The sequence below is a fragment of the Carlito syrichta genome, unplaced genomic scaffold (genome assembly GCF_000164805.1).
Source record: "Carlito syrichta isolate Samal-C Ts95f unplaced genomic scaffold, Tarsius_syrichta-2.0.1 Scaffold304479, whole genome shotgun sequence".
Classification (NCBI taxonomy): domain Eukaryota; kingdom Metazoa; phylum Chordata; class Mammalia; order Primates; family Tarsiidae; genus Carlito; species Carlito syrichta.
In genome coordinates, this window is record NW_007248575.1 from 161901 (window position 1) to 176004 (window position 14104).

The 14104-nt window shown below is 39.3% G+C and overlaps 1 protein-coding gene across 1 annotated transcript in view; it reads left to right on the forward strand.

Moving 5' to 3' along the window:
- The first annotated feature begins 419 nt into the window (after window positions 1-419).
- GALNT5 (polypeptide N-acetylgalactosaminyltransferase 5) overlaps window positions 420-14104 on the forward strand; it is a 46355-nt gene continuing 32670 nt past the window's right edge. Inside the window, exon 1 of the mRNA XM_008060027.1 lies at window positions 420-2369. Coding sequence (XP_008058218.1) covers window positions 922-2369 — 1448 coding nt within the window. The 5' untranslated portion in view covers window positions 420-921. The remainder of the gene's footprint in view (window positions 2370-14104) is intronic.

A 14104-nucleotide genomic window follows, 5' to 3' on the forward strand; every position in this document is an offset into this window, starting at 1 on the left:
GTTGAATCTAATAATAAAAACAAATAGACTAGTGGGAAAAAAAGAAATATGTTGCTATACTGTGGAAGAGGGCTTCTGAATAACTAAATATATCCCTCTGGTAATGAGACTATCCTGGACTCCGATTTGTTTTTATTTTAAATATGTGTGATACAATTTAGGATTATCCTGGGCTGTTATTCTCTGAAAGCTGAAATGTTAAGATCAGTGATTAATTGTACAGGCAGAGTATTCAGTGCACCTGGATACAACAGGGTTAATCGCAGGAGTGGGGTAGGTGGGGTTACAAACCAGGAACACATGCCCTCCAAGTTAGATAGCTTTCTTTCTTTTTAATTGCCCTTCACACACACACACACACACACACACACACACACACACACACACACACTTCTCTCTCTCTTTCTCTCTCTCTCTCACATAACACGGAAGGTGAGAGCTGAATGAAGTTTTCTGGGTAATGGCTTGAAATGTTTTCCTTATGAGAAGTGGTGTTGAGTTACAGCGTGCAGACCAAGAACTGGGAGGAGAGAAGCAGCAGCCCAGCCTGGCCAGCCCCCACCTTTTCTTGGGCTTGTAGAAAAGTAGATATGGACTCTCAGAGACAAGACAAGTGATATGTTGAACTGTCTGGTGACTGTAATCAACTGCTCCTGGAGTGACCAGAGGCCACTGTTTAGTAGGGTTGAGCCAGGACCAGCCAAGCAGGCACAGATGCTCTGTTGTGAAATGCCACGCAGGCAGAGACTGACAAGCGGTAGGAGCTGAGCTTTCCCCTTGGACTGCTGTTTCCTGCTGTGCTCAGGGGAGGAGGGTGCTTTCTGCCAACTCTGCTGCTGCTGCTGCTGCTGCTTCAACCCCCTCTCCACTCAAGGTAAGCAGGCTAACGGGAGGGCAGGGTGCAAAGGAAGCCTTTGTACCATGAACAGGATCCGAAAGTTTTTCCGAGGAAGTGGGCGAGTCTTGGCATTTATATTTGTAGCTTCTGTCATCTGGCTGCTCTTTGACATGGCAGCTCTCCGCCTCTCATTCAGTGAGATCAACTCTCGGGTCCTCAAGGAAGACATCGTGAGGAGGGAGCAGATAGGATTCAGAGTTCAGCCAGACCAAGAGAAGATTTTTTACAGCAGCATAAAAGAGATGAAGCCTCCACTAAGGGGACATGGGAAGAGGGCATGGGGCAAAGAGAACTTTAGAAAGACTGAGAAGAGTGTGCTTAAAGTTGAGGTTGACTTGGACCAAGCCCAGAGAGAAGGAAAAGTGAAGAATGCCCTGGTAAGAGGCAAGATTGTGCCTTTGTGGCATCCTGCACATCTGCAGACCTTCCCAGTGACTCTTAAGAAGGAGACAGAGAAGAGAGCTATCAAGACTGAAGCCTTCTCTCTCCAGGAGATACCAAAGCAAACAGCAGCTCAGGGGGCTCAGAATATCCCCTTCATAGCAGCAAAAGGAACTCCACTGGTTGAAACATCTGTACGTACAGGACCTGGCATTATAAAACAGGAGACTCTGAAGAGTCATATTCGCAGCAGTGACACATCAAAACAAGCAGCTAAAAGAGATTTGAATGGGACCATCAGTCTTAGTACTGATGGTTCGAAACAGCAGTCACAGGCAGTAGCAAATGAAGGGACACACCCTGCCAGCCCACGAATGCCCAAATCTAGAGAAGCCCTAGCCTTAAATAAAACTCAGCCTCAGAACAAAGAAGTAAATGCAACTAAACACAAAGCTAATAAGGGTCTTCTTTTTTCCAAGTTTGTTGTCAATTCAAATCACTTAAAGAAGCAATCTGTTAAGACACTATTGGGAGGCTTGCCAAAAGATGATGGAGCTGAGGGGGCTCATGGAAATAAACTCAATTTCTCCGAAAGCCATGTTGTGATTATAACCAAGGAGGAGGAGCTAAAGGCAGATCCCAAAGAGGTTCCCAATTCTAAAATCAAGACTATATTTCCTGAAGTATTGGGTAAAAACCAAGATCAACACATTTTCAGGGATAGAAGTGAGACATCTTTCTCTTCACTTGATCTACAGAGAGCAACACCATCTCAAACCAGTCGAGCTTTACTTGGGAGGTTAGAGCCAGCAAGAATCAACTTAACTGCCAAGGCCCAACCTGCAGAACACAACCAAAGTCATATAAAATCCCTTTTACCTGAAATCCCAGGAACGCACCATGTGTTAAAAATTGATGTGACACTTTCTCCAAGGGACTCCAAAGCTCCAGGGCAGTTTGGACGTCCTGTGGTTGTTCCCCATGGAAAGGAGAAAGAGGCAGAAAGAAGATGGAAAGAAGGAAACTTCAATGTCTACCTTAGTGATTTAATCCCAGTGGACAGAGCCATTGAAGACACAAGACCTGCTGGGTAAGATCCATTTCTCTTCCCTTTCTTCACATCCAAGTATTTTGGTTATGATTTAGAGAGTATTTATTTCTATTTTTTTAAGTGTGATTTTTACTCACCTAGAGAATTATAACAACATTAACCATTAGATACCATTCAAATATTTTACCATCTACACAGAAAAATTCTCATTTTAGCATATGTACTGAGTTCTCTTTCTATACTTATTTCTCTGAGACTTTGGTCCTCACTATTAGCTGATGTTCAACTTCCTTCCATTTGTTGAAAATGTATTAAAATGATTAGATGAACTCAGTTCATCATAAGATATATATGAGTGGTGACACTTAAAGTATATTCCCATTAGAACAGTGACAATAAAGTGAATTCCCAATTTTGAAACTTTTTATTATCAGAAAATTTGTCAGGAATATATTGGGAAAGGAGCACAGAGAAGGGGTCTTCTAGACCTCCCTGGAATTATATTTTACCCTGCAGAATTCTGCCTAATTGTGAGTAATGATAACCGTAATAGCAAGAGAAGAAGTGACTTTACTCCCTAAAATTTGATATCCTTTGTAGGTGGACATGATAGACATTTCAGGTATTTTAGGAATTCATTCAGTGACACGGGAATAATAATATTGGAAAAAGTCAATCAGTCAATAACAAACAAGCACCTACAGGAGATACAAGAGCATAATAATAATCACTTATATTTGTTGAATTTCACCTTTTACAAAGAGCCTGCCAACACATCAATGAACTTCATAACAGTCCTATAAAGGAGGTGGTAGGCATTATGGTTCCATTTAACAAACAGGTGAGGGCACTCAGAAGCTACGTCACTTTCTCAGGTTGTGTGGCCCTAAGGCTGCCCAATGGGCCTTCAGGAACCATTCCTTTAAAGAATTTAATTCTTGTCACCCTATCACCAGAAGGTGGATCAAATCATAGATATCTGATCTGATTCAAATACAGTTGGGTCCCTGTCTCTCTTAGGCCCACTCATAAGTGAGCATACTTTGTACCCACGTGTTCACTATCCAATAATTGATAATACAACTCTAAGTAGGACTTGACATTCAATTCCCTAAGTCAAACAATGTTTGCCTGGAGGTCAGAATTAGAGGATATAAAGATAGAGACTTAGCACATGTGGTATGTAAACAATGGCCTTGTTTGGCTTCAACTCTCCATTGTGATCTAGGCAGTCACCATTACAGGTTTTTAGTCAGTAAGAAGAGCCTCTTCACTGTGATGTTGGCAAAAATGAGGCCATTTTCTATTTCTTAGCCATCGGCTATCATCCATGAACTAACTACCTGCTTAGACCAAGCACACTATGCCATTTCTGTTCCTCACCCGGGTGATGCAATCTTGAGGAGAACACAAAATTACTCAAAGATGAGGAAACTGAGGCCCCGGGAAGCTAAATTGTCTGTATTCATATACATTTCTCTAGTAATTGTGGAGAAATGATTAAAAATCCATGCTCAAAATTATTTTGTGCCATCTCCCATCTCTAATTACCTTCAAAAAGGATCCTAAAAATTATGTTGAATCAACTCTAATCTGAAATCCTGCATCCCACAGGATCATACATGCCAGCTTTGAACACAAAACAGGAATGAAGAAGCTGTTAAAGCAGCTTCATTTTTACATGGCCATATTGACCCTGCAGATAGGACTCTGGGGGAGGAATCAGATACAGCACAGAAGCATGAACTCCAGTTCCAAATCAGAGAAAAGGCAAGTGTGTGGGGGCCAAAAGCAAGTGATAATGATGTTTGCACCGATGAGACTTATTGAAAGTTCATGGTTCCCAGCACTTGTTAATTTCTGTAATTTGGTCTGTGGAAGTTAAGCTTTGCAACCCAGGAAATTTACAGTCAGGATTTGTTTTCTGAAGGAGGTTGTCCCAGCTGTAGGAAAAACTGACACCTGTGCTTGAGATGATGAGTCAGAGAGCATGTGGCCAGGCCCCCTCCCTCTTATCACATAACCCACCTTGGCTAAATATAAGTACATTCTCGGCAAGCTGCCTGGCTAGTGCTTTGTTCCGCCAATAAGGCTATAACCACCAGGGAGCATACACATGGGGCCTCACAAAGTATTTTTCAGCCCTTTTGTGACATTCTTCCTTAAAAGAGGATAATTCATTTTTTCTCTTTTACCCAAATACTGACTACAAATATGTGCAAATTGTGTATTCGTATGGATAAAGTTTAGAAGAAAATACAAATGAAAAACATTTGATTCATTGAGTTGGCAAGATTTGGGGTGAAATTTTTTTTTTTTTTTTTTGAGTGGAGTCTCACTCCGTCACCCAGACTGGAGTGCAGTGGCCACTCCCGGCCACCGCAGCCTCGACCTGCTGGGCTCCGGCCATCCTTCTGCCTCAGCCTTCCAAGTAGCTGGAACTACAGGCACGCGGTAGCACACCCGGCTAATTTTTTGATTTATTGTAGAGATGAGGTCTCACCAAGTTGCCCAGGCGGGTCTCGGACCCGCGGGCTCAGGCAATTCACTCACCTCGGCCTTCCAAAGCGTTCGATTACAGGCTGAGCCACCGCGCCCGGCCTGGGGTGAAATTTTTTTTACTTTGATTTTTAAAAAGTATTTGAGTTGGCTTACAAGAACACATGCAATAAGATTTTTTAAAAGATAATACATGTGAAAAGTCAGCATAAAGGGAAAATTATCATAAAATATAATAAGAAAATGTGTGTATGAGAAAGAGAGAATAAGATCTAGAAGAACACGGGAGGACTGACTTAAAATTAGAGTAGTAGCCCACTGCAACCTTTAAATTTCAAGAGTTTTGGAGAATATCTCCCTTACTGTCCTTCATCTTTCCCTAAAATTCACCATTATAGAGAAATAAACACTGTAACTGACATATCATAACTGCTCACTGAACATAGATTGAATAAAAAACGGATAAAAACCATAGATTTATAATTTTAATTTACATTCAATTCCTCCTAGTAAAGACAATAACTAATTAGTATCATCTTGAGGATAAATTAACTGATGTGCTAGAATGGGGTAAGCATTTGGATGCTGAGACAGGTAGGATTCCCAGGACAACTTCCAGAACTCCAATTCTAAAATCGGACTCTCTTTTCCAGATTCATTCTTCCGTCCTTTCCTACCTGAGTCCCAAGATCATTTCCAAGATGTTGAGATGCAATCTAATGGCCTTTTCCTAAAGCCCAAGAACTATCAACAGTATTACACTGTCTTTTTCAATGCTGCCCATGTTTCTTTCCGTGCAACACTAGCATACTGCACTTGACATTTTCTCCAAACTGGGCCCGCAGCATAAGAAAAACTAGTCTCATTGCCTACTTTGCCCATTATGGTCTTTACCATACACTGCAGCTTTTACACAGCGATTGCCTCACACAGCCTCTGCATCCTCACCCTGCAAGGCCCTCAACATTATAATCTACCATTGCTCAAAATCCTAATCATTATAATCTACCATTGCTCAAAATCCAACTATAGCATTCCTCTACCTGGACCATAACATGACTGTGACCCCTAAATTCCTACGACTCAGTATGCAGCACTTCTCAGTATGCAAAGTGTTACTGAAACACTCCTTATTGTGTGTTCTTCACTAACGGGAAACTTGTGTGTTTGTTTTGTCTTCTTAGTGAAATTATAAGCTACCGAAAGAAACTTTCTCTTTAGTTATATTCTGTACTCCCTTAGCACAGATCACAGTGCTGTGCAGTCAAAAGAGACAGGTTTACACAATTTGGATTTCCAAGGTATGCTTCTCTGAAATGATTTTTGAAAGTTGATACTACTTTAAAAAATAATTAAGGTAGCAATTCAAATGAAGCTTGAGATAAATAAATAAATGCAATAAAAACATTAATTAATGAAGCTTCTTATAAATAAATAGACTTCCTACTTTTTCACATTGAATATACGGAATGTATTCGAATCTAGTTTAAGGTCAATACATCCTGTTTAATGCTATGATCTATTCATTAATTCAAGTTTATTCCTTGTTTCATATTTTGTTATCATTTTAGTCTTTAATTTTAATGTTTTGACTTCCAAGGGTGAACATTTTTTAAATTTTATTTACAAGAATGTTTTATGTCAGTGTGTAAAATACGACTTCATTGTTGCCTAGAGTTTTTGCTTACAAAATATGCTTAAAATTAAATGTTTTTTGACAAGGTATTTTAAAGTTCTACATTTAATCTTTTTATATAAAAAGCTAATTCTTGCAGTTTTTGCTCCTAATTATTGAAATTTGTTTCTGTCAGCAACAATCAAAACACACATACACACGCATGCACAAACACACATTTTGCTAAAACGTACTTCCTATCTACTGAAGACCCAGGGCAATTCTGCTTGGAAAAGTCTATCTTTTGGCCTACAGTTATAGTTAAGACGGAACTCCAAAAATGAACATATTTTAGGAGTATACTTCCTGAATCTGAATTTAGAGAAAAATGACTCAAAGGAATTTTTGCTGCCAGCATTTAGTTTTTAAAGTACAATAAGAATTCTGGCGTGCTTGTCTACCACTGCTGTGTCATCATAAGTTTACACAATTGCCTAATTTAATGCTTTCTTTTCTTACAGATCTCTGGCAGGCTCCTCAATAAAGCAATTAAAATGGGTCTTTATTCTCTTAGCCCAGAGCCAGGACTGTCAACCAATAATTTGATTCCTTCCTACACAGCCAAGGAGAGTTTTTTTGGGCACGTATGAAAGTAAAAGATGGCACCATGCATTTGCCACAAGCCAGTCTAAATTACTGAGGAGAAGTAAAAACTTTCTCGAACCTTAATTTTGACCCTAGTAGGGTCAGAAACCATCACTAATGAGTTACTAGATGAGAAAGAATAGGAGGAGAAGCTAAAAGAGAAAATAAATGGATCAGGTATCTTCCCAAACACCAGGCTTCTAAAAGTTTATCGGGCTGAGGAAAAAGAGAAACTTTAAAGCTAAACAAAATTCATTTTTAAAAATTTTTATATAGAATAAATATTTTAACTAATGAAATGAGAGGGCTTTGTGACTAATAGTGATTGGAGAATAAAATTAACTGGAGTAGCTTTGAGATCCCCCTGATAAACTAATCAGGGGTAAGAAAAAAAAAATCTCACAAGATGGATTTAAAAGGATTATTCCCTGCCCGGGAGCTGCGGTTCACATCTGTAATCCCAGCATTTTGGGAGGCCAAAGCGGGAAAATTGCTTGAGCACCTGAATTGGAGACCAGCCTGGGCAACTTAGCGAGACCTCATCTCCATAATAAATCAAAAACTTAGCCAAGTATGGTGGCCTGTGCCTGTAATCCCAGCTCCTCAGGAGGCTGAGGTGGAAGGATTGCCTGAGCCCAGGAGGTCAAGGCTGCCATGAGCCATAATTGGGCCACTGCACTCCAGCCTTGGCAAGAGAGTGAGACCCCCACTCAAAATAAAAGGATTATTTTCTGCTTTCACCTCTATGGATGCAAACAGTACAGTAGTGCCTTTTGAATAGTGTGTGTGTTCAGTTGTGTACATGTGCACATGCATTTGTGAGTATATGTGTGTTTGTATGTTAGGGCACAGTTCTGTGTTTTACTAAAAAGTCATGCTAAGTCAGGCACAGTGGCTCATGCCTATAATCCCAGTGCTTTAAGAGGCCAATGCAAAAGGATCACTTGATGCCAGGAGTTCAATACCAATCTGGGTGACATAGCAAGAGCTGTCTTTTAAAATTTAAAAATGAGCTGGATGTGGTGGCACACCTGTAGTAACACCTATTTGGGAAGCTGATGAGGGAGGATCATTTGAGCCCAGGAGTTTACAGTGAACTGTGGCCATGCCACTGCATTCCATCCTGGGCAGCAGAGTGAAACTCTGTCTCCTAAAAAAAATAATAAAGAAAGAAAAGAAAAGAAATCATGTAGGCTAGCAGGAAGTATAAAGAAAAATTTGTTTAAGGTACAGGATAGATTGTAACACAACAAAGGTTAAATATGACCAGGAGACAATTACTAGGTCTTTGGATACTTGTATTTATACCACTCTCCCCATAACAAAGACAAAGATGATCACAGGAGAAGAATGTAAAAAAAAATTCTGCTACTAATTCAAAGGGAAAAAAACAGCTAAACAGTTTCTAATTAATGTAAAACTGAATAATGTTATAGCATGCCATCAGTGACTTTTCCTTTTAAATGCTTTCAAAGACCTACAAATATTCCTGGAAAAGAGTAATTAGCAAATGTAGGAATTCAGACCTATTTGCGCTTCTTTTTCACACATTTAACCCAGGTCCCAATTTAACCATCACCTACTTTTATCAAATCTCTGCTATAATATTGCCCTGGGTATTCTTGTCCCAGAAAACAGCCCTCTATTGGGCTTTCCTGGCAGATCCATTCAGAACAGAGCCTCCCAAGGAGGAGAACAACTTTATTTTGGCTCAAGGTTGGAAAATTCAGGGAAAATAGCAATGTTTAGAAGCTCTGTTTTGTTGTTTGCTTTCAAAATGAAAGGAGCTTTTTAGAGTCCCCTAGAAAAACATCCTTATTATTCTAAACTCAAGTACCTTCTAAATTGGCCCTGTTTCTAAAGTGTTGGCATAGGGTCATGAGAAGCAGCAATATGAAGAAACTGAGTGTTTACAACGACTTCTACTACTTGTCTTCCTGTTAATCCTTATGACAATTCCTCAAGGTAGATACTATCATCGTCCCAGGTTTACCTATAGAAAAACTGAAACTTACAGAGGAAGCCAAGGTCTCAGATGATGGTAGATTATAATTTAGACAGTGATAGCTCACATCATTGTATGTGATATTTACTCACTGTCTATCAAGAACTGGCATGCCATGCCAAGCAGCTGAGGCCTTTTATCCCTCACATTTGTCATCTCATTTGATCCTTACAATGGCCTCGCCAGATTGATAAAGTGTAACATCTCCCATTAAGATGAGGAAAATAAAACATAGGGAAAGGCAGAGTAACTTACCCCAAGGGCTCACAGCTCACAAGTGCCAGTGTTGGTGCCCAACCCTTAGTCTTCTGATTCAATTTCCCTGTACCAGGCTCATTCATCCTGCCCCCATCCTCCCTCCTCAGCCACTCTTCTCTCATAAAGATTTTTATCACCTCCATCTTGCAATGACTTACAAGGCTCTCTGTATAAAGGGGAGTCCCTCTCTTGCTCAGTCTTACAAAAAAAGTGCATATTTTTGCATCAGTCAGTGATGTGTGTGTGTGCATATATACAAATGTACATAGACTTTATATATGTCTATTGCTTGTGTGTGTGTTTATTTTAGTCCATTTTTTACAGCAACACTGTGGAAGAGATACTAACTCTCATCTGTTTTAAAGACGAGAAAGGTGAGACTGTAAAATAATAATAATAATAATTTATCTGCTCTCCCAGCAAGCTAATAGCAAATTGGGGATTCAAAAGAAAACGTTCCAACTTTTGATTCTAGTAGTCTTTCCACAGGCTGCAGCTCATTGTTCCTTTGTTTCCTCATAATCATATGACTTTGGCAGAAATTATAACACCTTTCTTCCCTATATATGAGTCAGAGGGGCATGAGCAGAATTAGTTTTGCATGACATGTACCTAGTCAGAGAAGAATTTATAGGAAATTATTTCCTATCCAGCACTAAGCAAAGGTGAATCTTTGAAACTGCTCCATATCCACAGCCCCACAGTGAACAAATCTCTCTAGGCTGCTACTACTGCACAGCATAGCATCAGAGCATGGTACCTGCCTTCAAGGCACACAGAACAAGATGTTATACAAAAGCACGGACTACTACAAGAGGAGAGGAGAAAAAGGCTGAACCTGGCCTGGGAGACAGCAAAAATGTTTGAGCTGTAATCAGAAAGGAGAGAGAGAAGTGGAGAAAGGAGATAAAAAGAATGAGCCTTTGAGAAACTAAGGGACATCTGACCTGGGTTGGAGGATAGCAATGAGAAGTAAAAGGCCATAGAACTAAGAAGAGTCCAGATCCCTCGGGACCCTATAAAGCTTTTTCTAAGGGCCTGTGGCAAACTGTTAAAGGATTTGAAAACATAGAAAGAACCATTTAATGTGCCCTTTTTGGAGGGTCCAAGACCCAGAGTAAAGCACTTATGAGCAAATGTGACTGAAGTTGCATTAAAAATCACAGAATATTAATAGTAGGTGAAGATTCAAAAGGGATCTAATCTAGTCCTTCATGTTACAGAGAAGGAAAATGACTAGCCTAAGGTCATACATGACAGGAGGTAAAAAATACCTCCACTCAGTACTATTTCTGCCACATCACACCACTCCTGCTCTTCTCATTTTCACTCTGCCATCCCATTTTCACTCTGACAGCTGCCTGCTCAAAGTAGATTATTGTTGAAGTGGTGAATGTTGATGCTGGTGGTCTATATTTCCAAGGCTGAGTCCTGTCGCTTTGATGAATATACATTTAACTCAGCAACCACAGCTTCAGCTGGCTAAGGCCTTTAGATTAGCAGTGCTGAGTGTGACTTGAATTTTCTAAATTAGTAGCCAGGCGATTCAGACTGAGTGTCATGGATAGTCTGACCTAGAAAGAACAAAACATTAAAGCAAAATTTTAGATCACTATAAACTCTACTCAGTGAGAGGAGGAGAACCCCCAATAATTCTAAAGCCTTGGAGAGAAGAATCTAATTTCAGGAAGAGCCCCTCAACCATGTGCTTGAGTCTCCTTCTGATGCTCCTGAAGATACCAGAGCTTGGGGAGTGAAGGCCCCTGAAGTCTCACATCAAGGCAGTAGTTGAATTGCAAATAGAAGTTGAGAAAATATTCTCCTTGACCTTCTGTTCAAACCTGTAAAGACTGAGACTTGATCCACATAGTACATCTTGATTGACTTTGAATAAAATGAAAAATTCATAGAAATAAGAAAATGTTATCATTCCCTCAATCTTCTGATTTGAAGCCTTCTTTATTTGATAGGCTACAGTCAAATCAGGGTGAGCTTTCAGCTCACCAAAGCCCAGAGGGTAGGACATGTGACTTTCTGAGTTTCTGGATAAAGGATTGAGCACTTGACAGTTTCAGATTAAAGGACTGGCTCAGAAAAGGGCAGTTTGCCCAGTCAAAATGTGTGTGTTTGCAGTGTGGATAATCTTGGGTTCTCACAAGAGTTTTTCACCATGAAGCTTACAAACTCTTTTTGTATTCCTTTTCTCCCTCCTCAAATATTCAGTTATTCTGTAATGAAGGCATTGTCATCTTCATCCTAAAAGTGAGGAAACCGAGATTCTGGAAGGTTAAGTGATTTGCCCATGGTAACACAGCCAATAAGTGCTAGAAAAGACTCAAAACATATCATCTTTCTCTAGTCCAGAGTCTTTGTGTCTTACCACAGTAGTATATCAACCATGTGCAGGATGGTGAATCTCCCTGTGTCAGAGGTCCCATTTGTTTGTAGAATTTCAATGGGCTACAGTATTCTAAGACTTCTCTCAAATACAACAGACAATGTTGATTGGTAGGCATATAGAATATAAATATAAATTTTTAACCTCAAAAGAGGTTACAAACCCAGAAATATCTTGCATTTAAATTAGGTTTTAGCTATAATTCCTCTTCCCACAATATAGGCAGTAATCGAGATTTCCAGTAGAAATAAAGAAATAAAGGAAATTCGCTTCAATTGGGTCAGTACAAAATAACTTGAAATGATTTTTACGACCTATGGGAACCAGATAACTGTCAGTATGTAACACTGGCCTAAGAGTTAATAATGCTAAAAGCCTTTCTAGTGTGGCCCACTCTGCCTTTGAACAAAACAAGCATACTGGGTTTTCTAGACACCAGGAAACATGTTTAATCTGTTCAGTAATGCAGGAGAACAGGATACTATAAAATGTTAGGATGGCCTGAATCTCAGTCGCCCTAAACCAAGACACACTGTGAAATATTGTTTTGGAAATCTCTGGCATCTCTTTCTGCGTTTCCTCCCTGTTCTTCATTACTGCTTTTCACCAGAGCCCCAGTGTGATCTGTACCATATAATCTTCCATATGGTCTCCTTCAACACAGCTAAAATATATGTGTGCCAGTGATTGGCAGAGATACTACTGATTTGCTGAGATTTTAGCATATAGTGGAATTCCTTATAATCTGTCTACCCCTATGGACTTCTGATGGTGAAATTAAGGCACCGTGACACACTGTGGGGAATGAAGGATCAGATATTTAGTGTGGTGCCTTTCCCATACCTCTCATATCTCTGAGAGATTTTCCTACCTCCAATTTTAGACTGGCTAGCACTCCTTAGAACTTCTATATAAAACACACTTAAAAATCGACTGACTTATAGCATAAGAAGAGTCATCTATATGAGCCTGCTTGATTAACTCTTTCCAATGTATTTCCATGTGTCACTAGATGTTTTTAAAGCCAACTAAATTTTAACCACAAAGCAACTCTCCGGACTTCACAGCTAGACTTTTTGGTTCATGCAGAATTTGTGCAGCTGGACTTTGGTTTTTAGAACTGATTTATTTTTTTCAGCACCAAATATTATAAAGAATATTTAACCGTGAAATACACATATCCCATTCATTTCCATTATAAAATGAGAGACGAGGAAATCATAGATGGTCACTGTTTTCTTCTGTATCTTTCCTTTCACTCAGGTTATTAAACTCCTCTTAGGTTTACTTACTCTTTCCCAACCCAGAGACCTTGTTAGAACATTTAACCACTTTGCACCAGTTCCTTCAAAAACTTCTGACAATTTTCTTTCTGCTCATCCACTCTGGTTACCCCTAGACTTGTATTAATCCAACAATCTGCTTTATCTCCTACATTCAGGCTGCCAGGTACTGGTAGAGCAAATCATATGCTTGTGTTTTGACAAATTGTTGACATCTCCAACTTCAGGAAAGTGTCTGACATTCCTCAGAAATCCTTTTATATATTACTGGCTAGCATTCTCTCTTATTGCCCATAGTGTCTTTCTAAAATGCTCTCCATTCTCATCACATCCTATCCTATTACATTAGCAAATTACATTTCCTCCAGTATGAGTTACACATTTTTTTCAACTTCTCATCTCATATGTATAAGCTTATCTGTATACACCACTACCTTTTTTACTTCCTATCTCAAAACATACTCTTCTTCCATTATTTAAGTTCTAAATTTAAGTTCCATCCCATCTCCATTCATTCAATACATATTTATCAAATATATATTATGTGTATCTATGCTAGAAGCTTGTGGCACTATAGTAAGCAAGGCAGATTTGTCCTGTCCTTAGAAAATTCTGGTTGCAGAACCTAAGGAAATAAGATTGATAAATGAATGCTATGATGGAAACACAGGTGACTGTAATAGAGAATAATAGAAGAATAGCTAAATTTTGATAGGGTACTCAGAGAAGTCTTTTTAGTGGAGGCAATATTAAGTTAAGACCCTAATATTAAATGAACAGAAGAAGCCGGCCATGAAGGAATAAGAAAGGTACTGATAGTGCTAGAAGTTAAGGAAACAAAAGCTAGAAATTTAACATCCTTCTAGGAACTGAAAGAAAGCCAAGGAGGCTAGGTGGAATGTGTGAGGAAACAGAGGAATGACAAGCAGTTGGAAAGATGCACAAGGGTCCTTTGGGTTATAGTAAATAATTTGGTTTATTTATTTATTTTTTTGTTTTGTTTTTTACTTTTTCCCCATTGGAATTGACTGAAGGATTTTAAGCAGGAGAGTGATGTGGATGTGGTAAAGC